The sequence below is a fragment of the Hippopotamus amphibius genome, chromosome 12 (assembly GCF_030028045.1).
Source record: "Hippopotamus amphibius kiboko isolate mHipAmp2 chromosome 12, mHipAmp2.hap2, whole genome shotgun sequence".
Classification (NCBI taxonomy): domain Eukaryota; kingdom Metazoa; phylum Chordata; class Mammalia; order Artiodactyla; family Hippopotamidae; genus Hippopotamus; species Hippopotamus amphibius.
The window spans coordinates 23,413,807-23,432,608 of record NC_080197.1 but is presented as its reverse complement, the minus strand read 5'-3'; the positions used below and the strand labels follow the sequence as shown (position 1 = coordinate 23,432,608).

Here is an 18,802-nt window from a genome sequence, read left to right as displayed (position 1 = left end):
TGCTCCTAGGAGCCCAGCCTGTGCCCAGTCCAGTATCCCTCTTTGGCTTGGGGGCTCCCCGATAGCAGACCCAGCATGATGCCATCAGAATGTCCCCTTGCATGTGCAGTCCTTTGGGATCTGAAACCACCAAGTATTGAATTACAAGCAGTCCACAAAAACTGAAAGAAGGGCTGGTGAGCAGCAGCTGCAATGTGACTGTGGTCATCCTTCCATAGCAGCTGTGGTCCTTGGAAGAGTTTTCTGGCAGTAGGCAGAATTCTGCCTTCCTGAAGTTTCCACCGTCTCGTTCCAGCATGTTGGCTCCCAACAGACATCTGAAAGCAGAGATTTGCTCTTTGTTCCCTGAATATCACTTTCTGGAGCCCAGTTCCTTCTCTGCTCACCCAGCTCCTTCCACTACTAACCTGCGTGTCAGTATCCCAAGAACAGAACACAGCCAGAACTGGCTGTCCTGGGGCACAATAGGTATACTGCTTCATGGAATCCAGACCCAGTACATCCTCTATGTCCTTTCCCTGCTTTCATTTCTTACGTGGCTCCCTACTGTCCACAGGATGTGGACATTCCTTCCCTCATAAGGCACTGTGTGATCTGACCTAGCCTCTTTCATCACTCCCCATGCCAGTGACTTCTTTCAGGTCCCCAGTTCCGCTCTGCTTTCTTTTTACTAGGCTTACACACATGCTGTTTTCTCTCCCTGGAACATGTCCTCTCTGTCTCCTGCCTACAACACACCACCATCTCCTTCATCTGGTCAGCATCTCAACCTTAGGTATCAGTTCATATATCCCTCTGCAGCCTTTCCTGATTCCTCTTGGCTCCCTAGCACCTTGGGCTCCCTCTGGCCATTGACGCTGGCTTTCCTGTCTTTCAGACCCATATATTGTTATCCTCAATGCCTAGCACAGGCCTGGCTATTGTTAGGTCCTCAAAAAAGAGATCTGTATAGTTTTCATGTGGTTGTTGGCTTTCAAGATGGCCCCCAATGATCCCCACTTCCTGGTGTTCATGCTCTTGTACAATCTTCTCCCACAAGGAATAGGGCTAATCTGTATAACCCATAAGCTATTGCAGAAATGATAGTGTGTGATTTTCAATATTTAGTCATAAAAGACATTGTAACTTTTAGCCTGCTCTCCCATGTATCACTTGCTGTGGGGGAAGCCACCTGCGATGTTGTGAGGATGCTCAAGCAGCCCTATGGAGAGGTCCACGTCGGGAGGAACTGAGGCCGCCTGCCAACACTGACTTGTTGGGCATATGAGTGAGCCACCTTGCGACTGGATCTTCCAGCCCGTCATGCCTTCACATGATTGCAGCCTGACTGACACTTGACTGCACCCTCAGGAGACCCTGAATCAGAACTACTCGGCTCCTGAATTCCTGACCCACAGCACCTGTGATATAATAAGTGTTTGGGGATAATTAACTATACTGTAATAGATAATTAATCCATGTCCTTTTTCTTTTATTTATTTTTTATTTATTGGCTGCATTGGGTCTTGGTTGCTGCGCACAGGCTTTCTGTACCTGCAGAGAGTGGGGGCTACTCTTCATTGCAGTGTGCAGGCTTCTTATTGCAGTGGCTTCTCTTGTTGCGGCGCACAGACTCTAGGTGCACGGGCTTTGGTTGTTGTGGCACGTGGGCTCAATAGTTGTGGCTCTTGGGCTCTAGAGTGCAGGCTCATTAGTTGTGGTGCATGGGCTTAGTTGCTCCTTGGCATGTGGGATCTTCCCAGACTAGGGCTCGAAGCCATGTCCCCTGCATTGGCAGGCGGATTCTTAACCACTGCGCCACCAGGTAAGCCCCCATGTCCTTTTTTATGATAAATTTTTGAAAGTCTTTTGTAGAAAGCTTCACTTACTTTTTTTTTTTTTTTTGGCTGTGCTCTGTGGTTTGCGGGATGTTAGTTCCCTGACCAGGGATCAAACCCGTGCCTCCTGCAGTGGAAGCATGGAGTCCTAACCACTGGACCGCCACGGAATTCCCTCAATCCCAGTAAAAAAAAAATATATGTGTATATATATTTATTTACTTTATTTTGGCAGCTCCAGGTCTTCGTTGTGCCACATGGGATCCTTGTTGTGGCATGTTCAGCTGCAGCACGCGTGTGGGATCTAGTTCTGCAACCAGGGGTTGAACCCAGGCCCCCTGCATTGGGAGTGCAGAATCTCACCCACTGGACAACCAGGGAAGTCCCTCCCTCAGTTCCATTTTTGATGATTCTGTATTTATTTCTCAGTGGCCATACCACCCTTCATGGGAGACTTTGAGGTGTCAGCTGTCGGTAGCCGGGAACCCCTCCCTGGTGGCTCCTCCCAAGTGACCCAAAACCAGCCAGTTGGCTGTGGCATTCCCAGGGCTCACCTCCTTCCAAGGCAACTGGGTGCGGGGTAGAGTCAAGTTTCAAATCTTGTGGGGACCCCACCCACCCGACATGAGAAATCAGAGAAGAGGCCAAGTCCATGGAAACTTTTCATATGACATACTTTATTTCCAATCTACAACCATTAAAAACCCTTTGTAAGTTTACACTGTACAGTTATTCTCATGTCTGAAATAAGACACAGGGACAAGGAGAGCTGGCGGATTGGACCACGGTTGTCCTAGCACCCAATCCATCCTGGGAAGGAGCCTTTTGAAGACAGGAGTAGGGAGGAGAAACAGCAGACAGGAGAGGTGGACAGTTTGGCCCAAGGATGCCCTTGGTCCCTTCCCTCCCAAAGGCCTTTCCCTGGGGGATCCTCTAGAGCCCACAACTGCAGGGTCCACACCAGGGAACCAGGATGGTCAGGAAGGGGGCTTCACAGTATTGGCAGGGGTTGGGGAGGGGGGCCAGGATGAGGAGGAGGGACAGCTTCTGGCTCTCTTCCCCAGCTGCTGGGGGTTGGAGCTGTTTTTTGGCACTGTCTACAAGGTCTCCCTGGAGGTGGGAGAAGGAGGAAGAGGAGCTGGCTGGGGGTTTAGTATTCTTTCTTTGAGGAGTTAAGTTTCTTTCCATTTGAAGAGAGGCCATAAGCCTATGGTGAGGTTCCCGAGGGATAAACAGTCAGTCTTTTGCCAGGGTCTTTTGTCTTCTGCCCGCCCCCCACAGGACCCCCACCCCCCACCTGGCTGGCACAACCCTACACAACCTTTCGTAAAACCCAGACAAGCAGGAGAGGTGGGCAGAACTGGAACCAAGCCAGGTGCAGGGAAAGGAAAACAGTATGCCTTTTCCCAGCCCCCCAGTTTCCAGGAAGAGGAAACTGTTTTGCTTTAGGTAGGGGCAGGGAGGGTTCCCAATCTCTCAGAAGTCCAGATGAAGTTGGTATTTCCCACCTGTTCCTGGTCAGGACCAGTCTCAGTCCGTCACCAGGCCACACTATTTGCTGGTCTAGATGAGCAGGTGGCAAATTCCTGTGTATATCAGAATCCCCTGGAGGGCCTGTTAAACCCTCGCTTGCTGCTCCCCCATCCTCAACCAAAGCTCTAATTCTGTAGGTTGTGAATGGGGTCAATACTTTGCATTTCTATCAAGTTCCCAGGTGACGCTCCTGCTTCTTTGAGAACCTCCAGGCATCTCACCCTCAGCGACCTGGTGCCCCAAGACAGTGCCAGGGAGCTGGGCCACAGCTGGCAAGGCCCTGCCTTAGAGGCACCAAAATGTCTGGGAAGCTGCTGGGAATAGACTTGTGGTGAACCCCCTGTGCGGAAAAGTAAACTAAGGCACAGAGTTAAGTGGCAGAGCTGAGAGAGGAGCCAGGATACCAGGGCCTAGTGGAGAGAGGATGGTGAGGCAGGACCCCAAAACACGGGGGGTGCTCTGGGACCCTAAGGACCATGCTCATGCTCATAAAATCATGCAACCAGCCAAACACAAAGAAGTTAAGACGTCTGCCCAGACCTGGGCCAGGTCTCCAGACTCCTGGCTGAGGTTCCTTTTCATGGGAGCAGTTTGGGTGGTATCCGAATGGAGACTGACCAGGTGGCCAGGCCCTGACGACTTCGGCCGTTTAGGATGCTTAGGGGAAACCAAAGCTCCTTTCCTTAGAACCTGGGATCCAGGGGGCTGGTGAAGGGCAGGAAGAAAGAGGAATAGGGCTGATGGGATAGACAAGGTAGGGTCCAAAAAGAGTGCAGGAGGGGTAGGGAGGAGCCCTGGGCAGGGGACTCAGGCCCAGCGTCACGGCACCAGTCCCCTCTGGTTCTTATGTCTGTGGACTTTGCGAACTGCAAACACTGTTGGGAGGGGTAAGGAGGAGTGCTAGGGTGGGCTACAGGTTCTGCCAGGGCACGCTGTTCCAGAGGCGGTGAGGTTCAGGGGAACGTGGAGAGGATGGTGGGATGTCAGACGGACAGACAGATGGCCAGGGAGAGAAAAACCCAAGCCAGGCTGTGTCTGCTTTCCAAACAAGGCCATGCAAGTCTGGACAGAATAGAGGAGGCCACAATGGAGGTCTAAGTCCCCCTCAGTTCCTGGTAGAAAGTGCTGGGGTCTTGTCGGGAGGCTGTGGACAGAAGAAAATGGGGCTCAAGGGTGGGATTCAGGGGGGATCTTTCTGGCCTTGAGGGGGGTTACTGGGGCCAAGCCCAGCCTGAGGTGTTGGAGAAAGGTGCCCCCTTTGGTGTGAGAAAACACAAAATAAAACAGAACCCTGGACATACAACCAGATCTGAAAGCAGACAGTTGAAATTGGGAGGCCACAGACACGGGAAGATGGAAATGTGAGGTTGAGGGGGCGGGAAGGGGGTTGCTGAGGTTACAGGGAAATCCATGGGTGGCTAACAGAGGTGGGGAGGCCATTCTGGGAGAGCTGAGGGATGGGTGCTACAAAGAAGCCCAGGGCTCAGATGAGGAAAACCTAGGCGTGGGTCAGGGCCACTCGGTCTGCGGGTGGGAATCAGCCGGAGAAGAGGAAGCAGGAGGAGGTGAAGCTTTGGAGGAAGATGATAAAAGAGAGGATGGGTGGGTGGTGGGAAGCAAACAGACTGAGCCCAGAGAGAGGAAGGGGTTCAACCAAGACCACGGAATGGTAGATGGGGGTCTCATCTCCATGGGGATGCAGAACCTGCTGGGAGTCGGGAAACCTGGGTTCCGGTCCTGATTCTGCCTCTAACCTGCTGTCTGACCTTGGGTGAGCCCCTCTCTCCCTTCTCTGGGCCTGATTCCTCATCCAAAAATGTGAAGGGGTTCGACACAGAAGGACAAACACTGTATGTATGATTCCACTTATATGAAGTGCTTAGAATAGGCAAATTCATAGAGACAGAAAGTAGAATAGAGGTTACAGGGGCTGGGGGAGAGGGATGGGGAATTACTGTTTAGTGGGTATAGAGTTTTAGTTTGAGGTGATGAAAAGTCCTGGAAATGGACAGTGGTAATGGTTGTACAACATTGTGAATGTTTTTAAAGCCACTTAAAAATGGCTAAAACAGTAAGTTTCATGTTATGTATGTGTTGCCATACAATTAAAGAAAAAGTGAGGGGGTTGATCCAGTTTATTACCCTTTCTATTCACCAAGACTAGTGAGGGGTGTGTCACCCCCAGGGCCAGGGCACTTAGGGTGCTGGCCTGGGGAGAATGAGTGTGGTCAGACCACTTCCCATTGGTGTAGAATCTTATGTTTTCCCAAGTAGATTCACAGGCACAGTATTGTATCTGGTCCTCAGCACAGCCATGCGAGGTAGGGCATTCTCCCACTTTATAGCTGGAGGAACTGAGGCACAGACTAGCCACATGCTCTGGGGCCAAGGTCCTTCAAGTTGGTGGCAGTTTATTATTATTTTGAAAATTGTAACCTGGGAAACATCCTTGCATCTTAGGTTCACACTGCAACCAGCTTAGTGGGCTTTGAAGAAATGACACATGCTCTAAATTAGCAGTAGAAGAGTTTGTCTCCTGGGGCAAATATGGTTACTTCCCATGACAGAATGACGACAGTTATGAAACCTGATGTGCTTCCCTTTTTACTGTGGCTGCCAGGAAACTCAAGAGTAAAATTTAATTGCAGGATTATGGGACTAACATCCAGATAGATCTTGGGAATGATAATTCCTCTTGCTTTTTGACCTTTTTTTCTATTGTCTTACTGAAGCTTATGACTAAGATCGTGAATTGCCTCTGGTGCTTTTTGGAAATTCTCAGCATAATTAACCCAAATCAGAGCTGGGTTGAGGACCTGGTCCCCTAATGCCCAGCTCAGTGCTCTTTTTAAGATATAACATCATGGTTATTTAGTTAAAAGAAAGATGGCCTAATGATCAGGGCTGTGAACATCAATGGTGTGCCCACTGGTACTGAGGATCTCCCTGGGAGTTTGTTAGATACGCAGATTCCTGGCCCAAAGGATGAGGTGGGGCCCAGGAAGCTGCATTTTGGGCATGCCCTCAGAGGATTCTGATGCAGGGGGTCCCCACACCACCCTCTGGGATGCACGAGTCCAGTGATTCAGAGTGGACTGGTTTTATGTCTGAGCTGGGCAGTGGCACGTTCTGGTGTCCTGCACAAAGCCCCCAGCAGGGCAGTGGGTTGACACAACAAGCAGAACAGAGTTGGGCTGGGAAATCCCGTGGACCCAGGTTCCAGTCTAAACTTGATGACTTCCCAGTTAGGTAACTCTGGGATGAGACCTGCACCTCAGTTTCCTCATCTGTAAAATGGGAGCACTAACCCCTATCTTGCCAAGGTTGCCTCCCAGAGTTGGCCCTTAGAAGTCTGAGGGAGATATGGCATGGGGAAGCAATTTCTAAATAGCAACGTGCTCTAGGAGGGGTGTATGGGGGTGGGGGCTGGTGGGGCTGGAAAGCTGGCAAAGCTGCACGGGGGGTGGGGGGGCATTCTAGATGGCAGAGGAGAGGCAGGAAGGGCCTGGAAGTTGGATGGGCAAGAGGAGAACAGGCCAGGGGATGAAACCATGAAAGGTGCGTGGGGGCAGGCACAAGGGAGCCACATGGCAGTAAGAATGTAAGAGGGTCAGGTCTTGGGCCCTCAACTTTGTCACCTGGGAAGAGCAGCTGGTAGAGGAGTGTCCCCAGGGAGACCAAGGGGAGGGGCCGTTTTGAGCAAGACCTCTTGGAGGGGTTTTTAAAATTGGTCAGCCTTTGGTGGGGAAAAAATTGGGGGGGAAAGGGCTGCCAGGGTGACAGGGGCTTGGATACTGATGCCTTGTGCATGTGTGATCTAGGGACCACTGATGTGTCAAAGTGGTTTGGTTTTCATTTCAAATACAGACATCACTGCCCCCAGGAGGGTCTAATTTGGCTGTGGGAAGAGCTCAGAGATAAGAAACACAAGATCGTCCAGTTTGGAGTCAACCATGCCAACTAGTCTCCCGTTTCCCCTCAACCAACTGGTGCCAACACAATGGATCCAAGCCTAGGGGTCTGTAGGGAATTAGGGCCCCAGGGTTCCTTGGGACTTTGGCTGAAGAGAATAGAGATGGAAGGAAAGGAAAAAGAAGGATAGAGGAGGAGGAAGAGAAGGAAGAGGAAGTTGCTAGGAGTAAAAAGGCAAGGGGTAGCAGGAAGGGGAAGAAACAGGAAAAGGGCAGTGTTCCTTCCTGGGACCCAGTGCTCCAGGGGAGTCCCCACAGCGGGCCAGGCAGTTTCTGCTTTGGGAATGTTACCAAGACTTAAAAAAGCATTTGAAAAAACAAACAAACTTAGAAATTACATTCCAGGAGAGTAGAGAGTTTTTACAAACCAACCCCCCACCCCAAAAAAGAAAACATAACCAGTTACTAATTAAAATGCTAGAAATCAAACCAAACCAATATTTACACATAACATTTTCAACCCCATCAAGCCCCACGTCAGAGGCTTCTGTAGGAACAGTGATGAGTGACCTTGCACAGTGGCATGCAGAGGCAGGAGGAAGGGACTTTATTGAAAACCAAGGTCTGAGGCCTCCGACACTGGCTGAGGGCTGGGCGGCCAGGTACTAAGACCAGAATGCAAGGACGATCTTGGATGAGAACGACATCTTGGATGAAAACGACAGTAAGGCTGAGCGGTCCGCAGGGTTCAGGTTTCACGAGGATTTCTCCCCAAGGCTAGAAGCACAGCCTCCCTGGCCCTCTGCAGCTCGGGGAGGTGGCAGAAGGCCTCTGGTGGCTTGTGGCCTTATGTGAATCCCCTCACTTGGAGATAACCTGGGAGGGGCCCCCTGACCTCTTGGGTGGAATCAGAGGCATCCCAGAAGGGACTGGCCTGCGGCTCCATTGGCCTGCCCGCTCTGCCCTCACAGGTCACTATGGCATGAGGAAGTGGCTGGTTGCACTAACATGACCCCAAAGTTCTGCCAAAAGGGAATAGAGATAAAGGAATTTGGGTAACTGGTCCAGGTGCCCCAGAAAGGGCAAGACTGGGAGCTGGTGGGTGGGAGCGCAGATGCACCTCCTGAGTCCTGGGGGCAAACCAGCAAAGCTGTTCACTTTTGGTCTTTCTGATGGGGAATTCACAGATAAGCCACTTTATCCTGGTGTTTCCACTCTGAGCCCCCAGCCAGTTACACGCAGGTGTGCGGGCGTGTGTGCAACTAAAATGAGTTCACTGGCACCAAAGGGGAGGCCATCTGAGTCCCATCCCCACCCCCCACCCCCTGTCACCACACTGCAATGAGCCACGCTGCAATCTGTCCGATGGCTCAGGCAGCTCATATGGGACATGGGGAAGGGTGGGCAGTGCAGTTGGGGCTGGGAGACGAGCTAGGAGAGTCCATAAGGCTAAGGAGAGAGGCTGGTGAAAAGGCTGGTAGGCTGGTGAGAACTGAGGCAGGCTGGCAGACACTCTCAGATCCATGTGCAAAGCTGCAATAAACAACCCTCTCGAAGTTCAGTCCTGTTTTCCTGCGAGTTCTCACTTAGGGAACTTGGAGAGCTCTCCGTGCTCTTGATAAAGCCTTAGTAATCCACGTTTGACTCATTAAAATAAAAAAGGTGTCAGAGGGAGGGAGGGAGGAAAATGAAAATGAAAACGGAAAATGTTTGGGAAGTGGTGACGTTGGTCCAGCCCTCCACCCTGTCTGTGAGCATTTACAGACTCACGGCTGGGGGCTGGGCAAGTACCGGGTGTTGAGTATAAAGTGGTGCTCTGAGGCCAAAGGGTCAGCCGTTTTGGGGGAGCAAGCTGCAGGGCTCCAGCTCTGCTGGGCGGCCCTCCAAACCTGACCAGGAGACCAGAGCTTGGCTGCTGAGTTATTTCATCCACATGGGGGACCCCGTGCCCATCCGTCGTGTTAAAGCCTTGCATTGTCCCGGTGGCGAGAATACATGTGTCAACCTCCAATAAATTACCTTAGGGGCTTTGGGGTAAATTAAATTATTAAAATAAACTAAAACCACCTTAAATATTTATAGTAAGAAAAATTCAAATAAACAACCTAGGCAAGAAATGTGTTTCCAGGCCCCAGTCTGTTGCCATGTCCTGTGGCACCCGTCTCTTGGAATGCTCCTCGGCCTGATCTGGCCAACTGGGAGTCTCTCACTGGGAACATCTTTGCCCTCCACCAGCCACAGGATGTAAACACAGTGGAGATGTGGTGCCCCTCCAGGGTGCTGGGGAAAGAGTCCCCAGCGATCAAGGCAGTGGGCAGTTAGGCATTTATTTATCTGTGCACCAGGTCTTGAGATGGACTCTACCTATTTCTGTCCTCAAGGAGTCTCCTGGGAAGGTTGGGCCCCCCAAGTCACCTTGGCAAGAAAGGCAGTTCCAGTGGCTCCCTGACCCTGAGCCCCACACACTTCTACCTCGTCTTCTAGTTCTTGCTGCTTCCAGGCTATGGGCAGGGAGATCCAGGGCTCCAGGATTCCAAGCGGATACTTGACCCTGGCTACTGCCCTATCATGTCCCCTACAGCTGCGGCCATCCAGAGCAGCAGGGCTGGGAGAAGGGGGTGGTGGAAGGAAGAAAGGGATGGGGTGATGCCCAGCTCAGCTCCATCAAGAACCCCACGGTGAGCCCTAGAGTAAAGCCTGTTCTTCTCATGGGTGTTTCCTCCCCATGAAGAGGGATGTGTTTGGCAGGGAACATCTCTGTGAGCACTTTTCCCTGAGGGGCATAGCCGGAAGTGTATCCTTTCCTTGGCTCTTCTGAGAAGTGGGTGTGGACAGAACCAGGCAAGGCTCCTTCCCTTACAACCCAGGGATCAGCCCCCAAGGGATCTCTCTGGAGAGGCTCCGAAGCCCAGTTTTGGCCTTTCTCCCACTCGCTGCTTTCCCCTGGGAAGTCAGAGATCACCACCCAGCGGTCAGCAGGAGACCCCGCTTTACCTGGATGGGAAAGCTCTTCTGTGGCAGTGGTGCAGCTGCTGCCCCTCCAGGGCAAAAGATGCCGGGGGCACGGGCCCCTCGCCTCGTCTCCTCTCCACTGGTTCCCTTCGGCTGGTGCCCTTTAGCTGTTCAGGGACTGGGCTGGTTGAGGTGGGAAGCTCGGCTGCTCTGTCACTCGCTGAGGGGGGCTGCCCTCTCCTCCCCACCCCAGCCGGACTCTGAAGGGTGCAGCCTGCACTTGGAAGGAGACTGGCGGACGGCAGAGCGGGATGGCCGGGCGAAGCAGGAGGCGAGAGACTGGGTGCTACAGTCACACACAGCATCCTGGGAGGAGGGAGGAAGAAGTCAGGAGGAGCCAGGAGGCACTGACCCCACCAGGGACTGGGTGGCCAGCCAGGCAAGGAATCTGGACTCAGCTGCACCCAGGGACCAGTTCCCAGGGGCTGCAGCCCCTCTCTGGACCAATTTAAAAAAATTATTTTCTCCCATTAGAGCAGTAACGAATGTTCATAAATTTACATCCCAGAATGTAATACATTCTGGAATATACAGAGAAGAAAGTAAACGTTGAGCCCTAAGGGATCTACAAGTTTTACAACATAATTTTTTAAGGATATTTTTTACTCTTTTTTTTTTTTTTTTTTTTTGCCTTTTTAAATACTTCTATATCTAGCTAAGTTTTTGGTAGTACGGACAAAATATCTTTCATACTTTCCTTTCATCCCTTTCTTTAATACACTTCTATTCCTTTCTTTTTCTTTGCATATTTCCAACCACATTACGCTCTTCTGTTCCCCTTTCTTCCAGCCATTTTAAGTGTATTTTATCTTAACATACTTATAAGCAACACTATCGGTCTGCTCAGACTCCTTGCTCTATTCTCCAGATGATGCACTGCCTTGGTATTAATATTAGGCTTTTGTCTTTATCTTAGTTCTTAGTACAGTTGTCTAATTACATTCTGAGACTCTCCATTCTCTCTGGTGGTACTCCAGCTCATTTCTATATTTGATCCTAGCTTACAAAATCTCCCTGGATTGATGTTTGTATGTGTAGGGTGTTATTTGTTGTTTGTTTGCTTTTGCTTTTGTCTCTGATTTGTTCTGTTTCAGTTGTCAATTTCTGCTGGGTTTCTCTCTGAATATCTGACAGCACACTGGGGTTCTGTCAGGTCTTTCTAGAGCCTTATGTCCTAACGGATTCAATAATTGTGTGTCTTATACATGTATGTGTTTCCTAGACTGAATATTCGTCTAATCCAATACTTGGACATTAGTCTGAGGCTTGGACAGTCTTCTATAAACACCTCTATCACCAGGACAAGCAACCCCAAAAGCTTGGACAACCATGAGGAAACAAAGAAACACCATGCAGGCAAAGGAGCAGGAAAAAAACCCACAAGACCAAATAAATGAGGAGGAAATAGGAAAAATGCCTGAAAAAGAATTTAGAGTAATGATAGTAAAAATGATACAAAATCTCGATAACAAATTAGAGAAAGTACAAGAAACAGTTCATAAGAACTCAGAAAAACAAACAGCAATGGATAACAAAATAACTGAAATTAAAAATACTCTAGATGCTCTAACCAGCAGAATGACTGAGGCAGAAGAACGAATAAGTGAGTTGGAAGATAGAATGGGAGAAATAAACGCCACAGAGCAGGAAAAAGATAAAAAAATAAAAAGACTAGAAGACAGCCTCAGAGACCTCAGTGATAACCTTAAACGTACCAACATTCGAATTATAGGCATCCCAGAAGAAGAAGAAAACAAGAAAGGGTCTGAGAAAATATTTGAAGAGGTTCTAGTGGAAAACTTCCCCAACATGGGAAAGGAAATAATGAACCAAGTCCAAGAAGCACAGAGAGTCCCATACAGAATAAACCCAAGGAGAAATACACCAAGACACATATTAATCAAACTAACGACAATTCAACACAAAGAAAAAATATTAAAAGCAGCAAGAGAAAAGCAACAAACAACATATAAGGGAAAACCCATCAGGATAACAGCTGACCTTTCTACAGAAACTCTGCAGGCCAGAAGGGAATGGCAGGATATACTGAAAGTCCTGAAAGAGAGAAACCTACAGCCAAGAATACTCTACCCAGCAAGAATCTCATTCAGATTTGAGGGAGAAATCAAAAGCTTTCCAGACAAGCAAAAGTTAAGAGAATTCAGCACCACCAAACCAGCCTTACAACAAGTGCTAAAGGAACTTCTCTAAGTAGGAAACACAAGAAAAGGAAAACACCTACAAATACAAACCCAAAACAATTAAGAAAATGGTAATTGGAACACACATGTCAATAATCACTTTAAATGTAAATGGATTAAATGCTCCAACCAAAAGACACAGACTGGCTGAATGGATACAAAAACAAGACCCTTCTATATGCTGCCTACAAGAAACCCACTTCAGACCAAGGGATACATATAGACTGAAAGTGAAGGGATGGAAAAAGATATTCCATGCAAATGGAAGTCAAAAGAAAGCTGGAGTAGCAATACTCATATCAGACAAATGAGACTTGAAAGTAAAGACTATTAAAAGAGACAAGGAAGGGCACTACATAATGATCAAGGGATCCATCCAAGAAGAACATATCACAATGGTAAATATCTATGCCCCCAATATAGGAGCACCTCAATACATAAGGCAAATGCTAACAGCTATAAAAGGGGACATCGACAGTAACACAATTATAGTGGGAGACTTGAACACCCCACTTACATCAATGGACAGATCATCCAAACAGAAAATAAATAAAGACACACAAGCTTTAAATGACACATTAGACCATCTCGACTTAATTGATATTTATAGGACATTCCATCCAAAAACGACAGACTACACTTTCTTCTCAAGTGCACACGGAACATTTTCCAGGATGGATCACATCTTGGGTCACAAATCAAACCTCAGCAAATTCAAGAAAATTGAAATCATATCAAGCATCTTCTCAGACCACAACGCCATGAGACTAGATATCAATTACAGGAAAAAAACTGCAAAAAATACAAAAACATGGAGGCTAAACAATTCACTATTAAACAACCAAGGAATCACTACAGAAATCAAAGAGGAAATCAAAAAGTATCTAGAAACAAATGACAACGAAAACACAACAACCCAAAACCTATGGGACGCAGCAAAAGCAGTTCTAAGAGGGAAGTTTATAGCAATACAGTCCTACCTTAAGAAACAAGAAAATGATCGAATAAACAACCTAACCTTACACCTAAAACAACTAGAGAAAGAAGAACAAAGAAACCCCAAAGTGAGCAGAAGGAAAGAAATCGTAAAGATCAGAGCAGAAATAAATGAAAAAGAAAGGAAAGAAACCATAAGAAAAATAAATAAAACTAAAAGCTGGTTCTTTGAGAAGATTAACAAAATTGATAAACCATTAGCCAGACTCATCAAGAAAAAAAGGGAGAAGATGCAAATCAACAGAATTAGAAATGAAAAAGGAGAAGTCACAACGGACACCTCAGAAATACAAAACATCATGAGAGACTACTACAAGCAACTATATGCCAATCAATTGGATAACCTGGAAGAAATGGATACATTCTTAGAAAAATACAATCTTCCAAGACTGAACCAGGAAGAAATAGAAACCATGAACAGAGCAATCACAAGTACAGAAATTGAGGCAGTGATTAAAAATCTCCCAACACACAAAAGCCCAGGACCAGATGGATTCACAGGCGAATTCTATCAAACATTTCGAGAAGAGTTAACACCTATCCTTCTCAAACTCTTCCAAAATATTGCAGAAGGCGGAGCACTCCCAAACTCATTCTACGAGGCTACCATCACCCTGATACCAAAACCAGGCAAAGATGTCACAAAAAAAGAAAACTACAGACCAATATCACTGATGAATATAGATGCAAAAATCCTCAACAAAATACTAGCTAACAGACTGCAACAGCACATTTAAAAATTAAACACCACGATCAAGTGGGGTTTATCCCTGGGATGCAAGGATTCTTCAATATACGCAAATCAATCAACGTGATACATCATATCAACAAATTGAAGGATAAAAACCATATGATCATTTCAATAGATGCAGAAAAAGCTTTTGACAAAGTTCAACATCCATTTATGATCAAAGCTCTCCAGAAAATGGGCATAGAAGGAAATTACCTCAACATCATAAAAGCCATATATGACAAACCAAAAGCCAACATTGTTCTCAATGGAGAAAAACTGGAAGAATTCCCTCTAAGAACAGGAACAAGACAAGGGTGTCCACTCTCACCACTGTTATTCAACATAGTTTTGGAAGTGTTAGCCACAGCAATCAGAGAAGAAAAAGAAATCAAAGGAATCCAAATTGGAAAAGAAGAAGTAAAATTATCACTCTTTGCAGATGACATGATACTATATATAGAAAACCCTAAAGACTCTACCAGAAAACTGCTAGCACTCATTGATGAGTTTAGTAAAGTAGCAGGATACAAAATTAATGCACAGAAATCTCTTGCATTCCTATACACTAACAACGGAAGAGCAGAAAGAGAAATTAAGGAAACTCTCCCATTCACCATTGCAACAAAAAGAATAAAATACCTAGGAATAAACCTGCCTAAGGAGGCAAAAGATCTGTATGCAGAAAACTTTAAGACATTGATGAAAGAAATCAAAGATGACATAAACAGATGGAGGGACATACCATGTTCCTGGATTGGAAGAATCAACATCGTGAAAATGACTGTACTACCCAAAGCAATTTACAGATTTAATGCAATCCCGATCAGATTACCAATGGCATTTTTCACAGAACTAGAGCAAGAAATCTTACGATTTGTATGGAGACGCAAAAGACCCCGAATAGCCAAAGCAATCTTGAGAAGGAAAAATGGAGTTGGTGGAATCAGGCTTCCTGACTTCAAACTATACTACAAGGCCATAGTGATCAAGACAGTATGGTACTGGCACAAAAATAGAAAGGAAGATCAATGGAACAGAATAGAGAACTCAGAAGTAAGCCCAAACACATATGGGCACCTTATCTTTGACAAAGGAGGCACGAGTATACAATGGAAAAAAGACAGCCTCTTCAATAAGTGGTGCTGGGAAAATTGGACAGCAACATGTAAAAGAATGAAATTAGAACACTTCCTAACACCATACACAAAAATAAACTCCAAATGGATTAAAGACCTACATGTAAGGCCAGACACTATAAAACTCCTAGAGGAAAACATAGGCAGAACACTCTTTGACATACATCAAAGCAACATCCTTTTGGACCCACCTCCTAGAATCATGGAAATAAAATCAAGAATAAACGAATGGGACCTCATAAAACTGAAAAGCTTTTGCACAGCAAAAGAAACCATAAACAAGACTAAAAGGCAACCCTCAGAATGGGAAAAAATAATTGCCTATGAAACAACGGACAAAGGATTAACCTCCAAAATATACAAGCAGCTCATGCAGCTTCATACCAAAAAAGCAAATAACCCAATCCACAAATGGGCAGAAGACCTAAATAGACATTTCTCCAAAGAAGACATACAGATGGCCAACAAACACATGAAAAGATGCTCAACATCACTCATCATCAGAGAAATGCAAGTCAAAGCCACAATGAGGTATCACCTCACACCAATCAGAATGGCCATCATCACAAAGTCTAGAAACAACAAATGTTGGAGAGGGTGTGGAGAAAAGGGAACTCTCCTGCACTGTTGGTGGGACTGTAAGTTGGTACAGCCACTATGGAAAACAATTTGGAGGTTCCTTCAAAAACTACAAATAGAACTACCATATGATCCAGTAATCCCACTCCTGGGCATATACCCAAAGAAAACCATCATCCCAAAAGAAACTTGTACCATCATGTTTATTGCAGCACTCTTTACAATAGCCAGGACATGGAAGCAACCGAAATGCCCATCAACAAATGAATGGATACAGAAGATGTGGCATATATATACAATGGAATATTACTCAGCTATAAAAAGGGATGAGATGGAGCTATATGTAATGAGGTGGATAGAACTACAATCTGTCATACAGAGTGAAGTAAGTCAGAAAGAGAAAGACAAATATTGTATGCTAACTCACATATACGGAATCTAAAAATGGTACTGATGAACTCAGTGACAAGAACAGGGAAGCAGATACAGAGAATGGACTGGAGAACTCGAGGTATGGGAGGGGGCGGGGGGTGAAGGGGAAACTGAGAAGAAGCGAGAGAGTAGCACAGACATATATATACTACCAACTGTAAAATAGTCAGTGGGAAGTTGTTGTATAACAAAGGGAGCCCAACTCGAGGATGGAAGATGCCTTAGAGGACTGGGGCAGGGAGGGTGGGGGGGAATCGAGGGGGGGGGCGTCAAGGAAGGGAGGGAATATGGGGATATGTGTATAAAAACAGTTGATTGAACCTGGTGTACCCCCAAAAAAATAAAATAAAATAAAATAAAATTAAAAAAAAAAAAAAAAAAAAAAGAAAGTAAACGTTGTCCATGAAAGATAAATTCTCAAAACACTGCACACACATACATTTACCAAAATGATCTCAACCCCTATAGTCTATTTTGTAATTGCAAAACATGAACACTATCATTATGTATGTCCAGATTTCCTTCTTTTTAATGGCCATATACTATTCCACTGAATGGAAATAGCTTAATTTATTTATCCAACTTTTTTTTTTAATGTCTATTTTTGGTAGTTTCTAATTTTTTCCTATTACCAACACACAGGGATAATGATTAAAAGTGCTGCTGTACATTATTTACAATTGCCGAGAGATGGAAACGTAAGTGTCCAACAACAGATGAATGGATAAAGAAGGTACAGTATATATATATAACAGAATACTACTCAACTACTAGTACATTTTGCCATTTGCAGTGACATGGATAGGCTTGGAGGGTATTATGCTAAATGAAATAAGTCAGACAGAGAAAAGACAAACACTGTATGATATCACTTATATAGGGAACTAAAAAATACAATAAACTCGTGAATATAACAAAAAAAGCAGACCCACAGATACAGAGAACAAACAAATAGTGGTTACCAGTGGGGAGGGGAAGGGGGAAGAGGCAATATAGAGGTGGAAGATTAAAAGGTACAAACCATTATGTATAAAATAAGCTACAAGGATATATTTTACATTACAGAGAATATGGCCAATATTTTATAATAACTATAAATGGACTATAATCTTTAAAAATTCTGAATCACTATATTATACACCTGTAACTTATATAATATTGTACAGCAACCATACTTCAAAAAAAAAAAGTGCTGCTGTAAAACTCGATTGCTTGGTTCAAATCCCAGCTCAGCTACTTACTAGCTGTGTGACCTTGGGTAAGTTATTTAACCTCTCTGAGCCTTGAATTTTTTTCCCCCCTCTAAGATGAGAGACGTGATCCCTTTCTCAAAGTTGTTGTGAGGGTCACATCAGATATATGTGAAGCATCTGGCACAGTGTCTATTAAGTATTCAGTAAATCTTAGCAACTTTTATTAATAATGCAATATATTTCTTTACATACATGTCCAGCTCTGTTAATATTTCCACAGGCTACATTCCTAGGAGAACTACTGGGTCAACGGGTAATAAGCACATTTAAATACTGAAAAACATTTGGATCAACTATGAAACCAACATTCAAAATACAGCCAGCTTTGTACCTCCGTCTCTTGATGTAGCTGTGGTTATATAGGTGTGATGATTAAGTTTATGTGTCAACTTGACTGGCCCACATCAGATATTTGGTCAAACATTATCCTGGGTGCTTCTGCAAGGATGCTTTTGGACGAGAGTAACATTTAAACTAGTAGACTGAGTAAAGCAGATTGCTCTCTCTAACGCGGGTGGGGCTTCATCCAATCAGCACTGAACAGACCACAGAGGCTGACTCTCCCTGAGTAAGAAAGAATTCTTCCTGCCTGTTGACCTTTACGCTGGAACTACATCAGTTACATTTGCTATACTGGAGCTATACCATTGGCTCTTCTGGTTCTCAGGCTTTTGGACTCAAACAGGAAGTAAACCATTGGCTTTCCTGGGTCTCCAGCTTGCAATATAGTAAATCAATCTCTCTGTTCCTCTGTTTCTGTCTCTCTCTAAACACACACACACACACACACACACACACACACACGCATGCACACACAGGCTATTGTTTTTGCTTCTCTGGAGAACTCTAATACAATGGGTGTTTTCAGTTTGTGAGAATTCAGTGAGACATTTTTACGATATGTTCAGTATGTATATTAAACAATTTTTTTAAGTTAAAAAATAGGAATATATATATAAAACTTTTTTTAAAATGCAGCCAGAGAATATAAAGTGAAGTAAAGCACTCACCACCTACTCCTGAGGGTTCTAGAAACTGGACAAAGTCTTTGGAAAGACAATTTAGCAACACTTATCAAATATCAAGCTTTAACAATTTATAGTCTTTTATCCTGGAATTCCATGTCTGTAGCTCAAGCCTAAGGAAATAATCTGCAATACGGAAAAATGCTTTTGTGTCAAGATGTTCACCACAGCGTG

The 18,802-nt window shown here is 45.6% G+C and overlaps 1 protein-coding gene across 1 annotated transcript in view; it reads right to left on the bottom strand.

Annotated features, from left to right (window-relative positions):
• Positions 1-2,485: 2,485 nt before the first annotated feature.
• SOGA1 (suppressor of glucose, autophagy associated 1) overlaps positions 2,486-18,802 on the bottom strand; it is a 76,994-nt gene continuing 60,677 nt past the window's right edge. Inside the window, exon 15 of the mRNA XM_057702270.1 lies at positions 2,486-10,579. Within this exon, the coding sequence (XP_057558253.1) occupies positions 10,427-10,579 (153 nt within the window). The 3' untranslated portion in view covers positions 2,486-10,426. The remainder of the gene's footprint in view (positions 10,580-18,802) is intronic.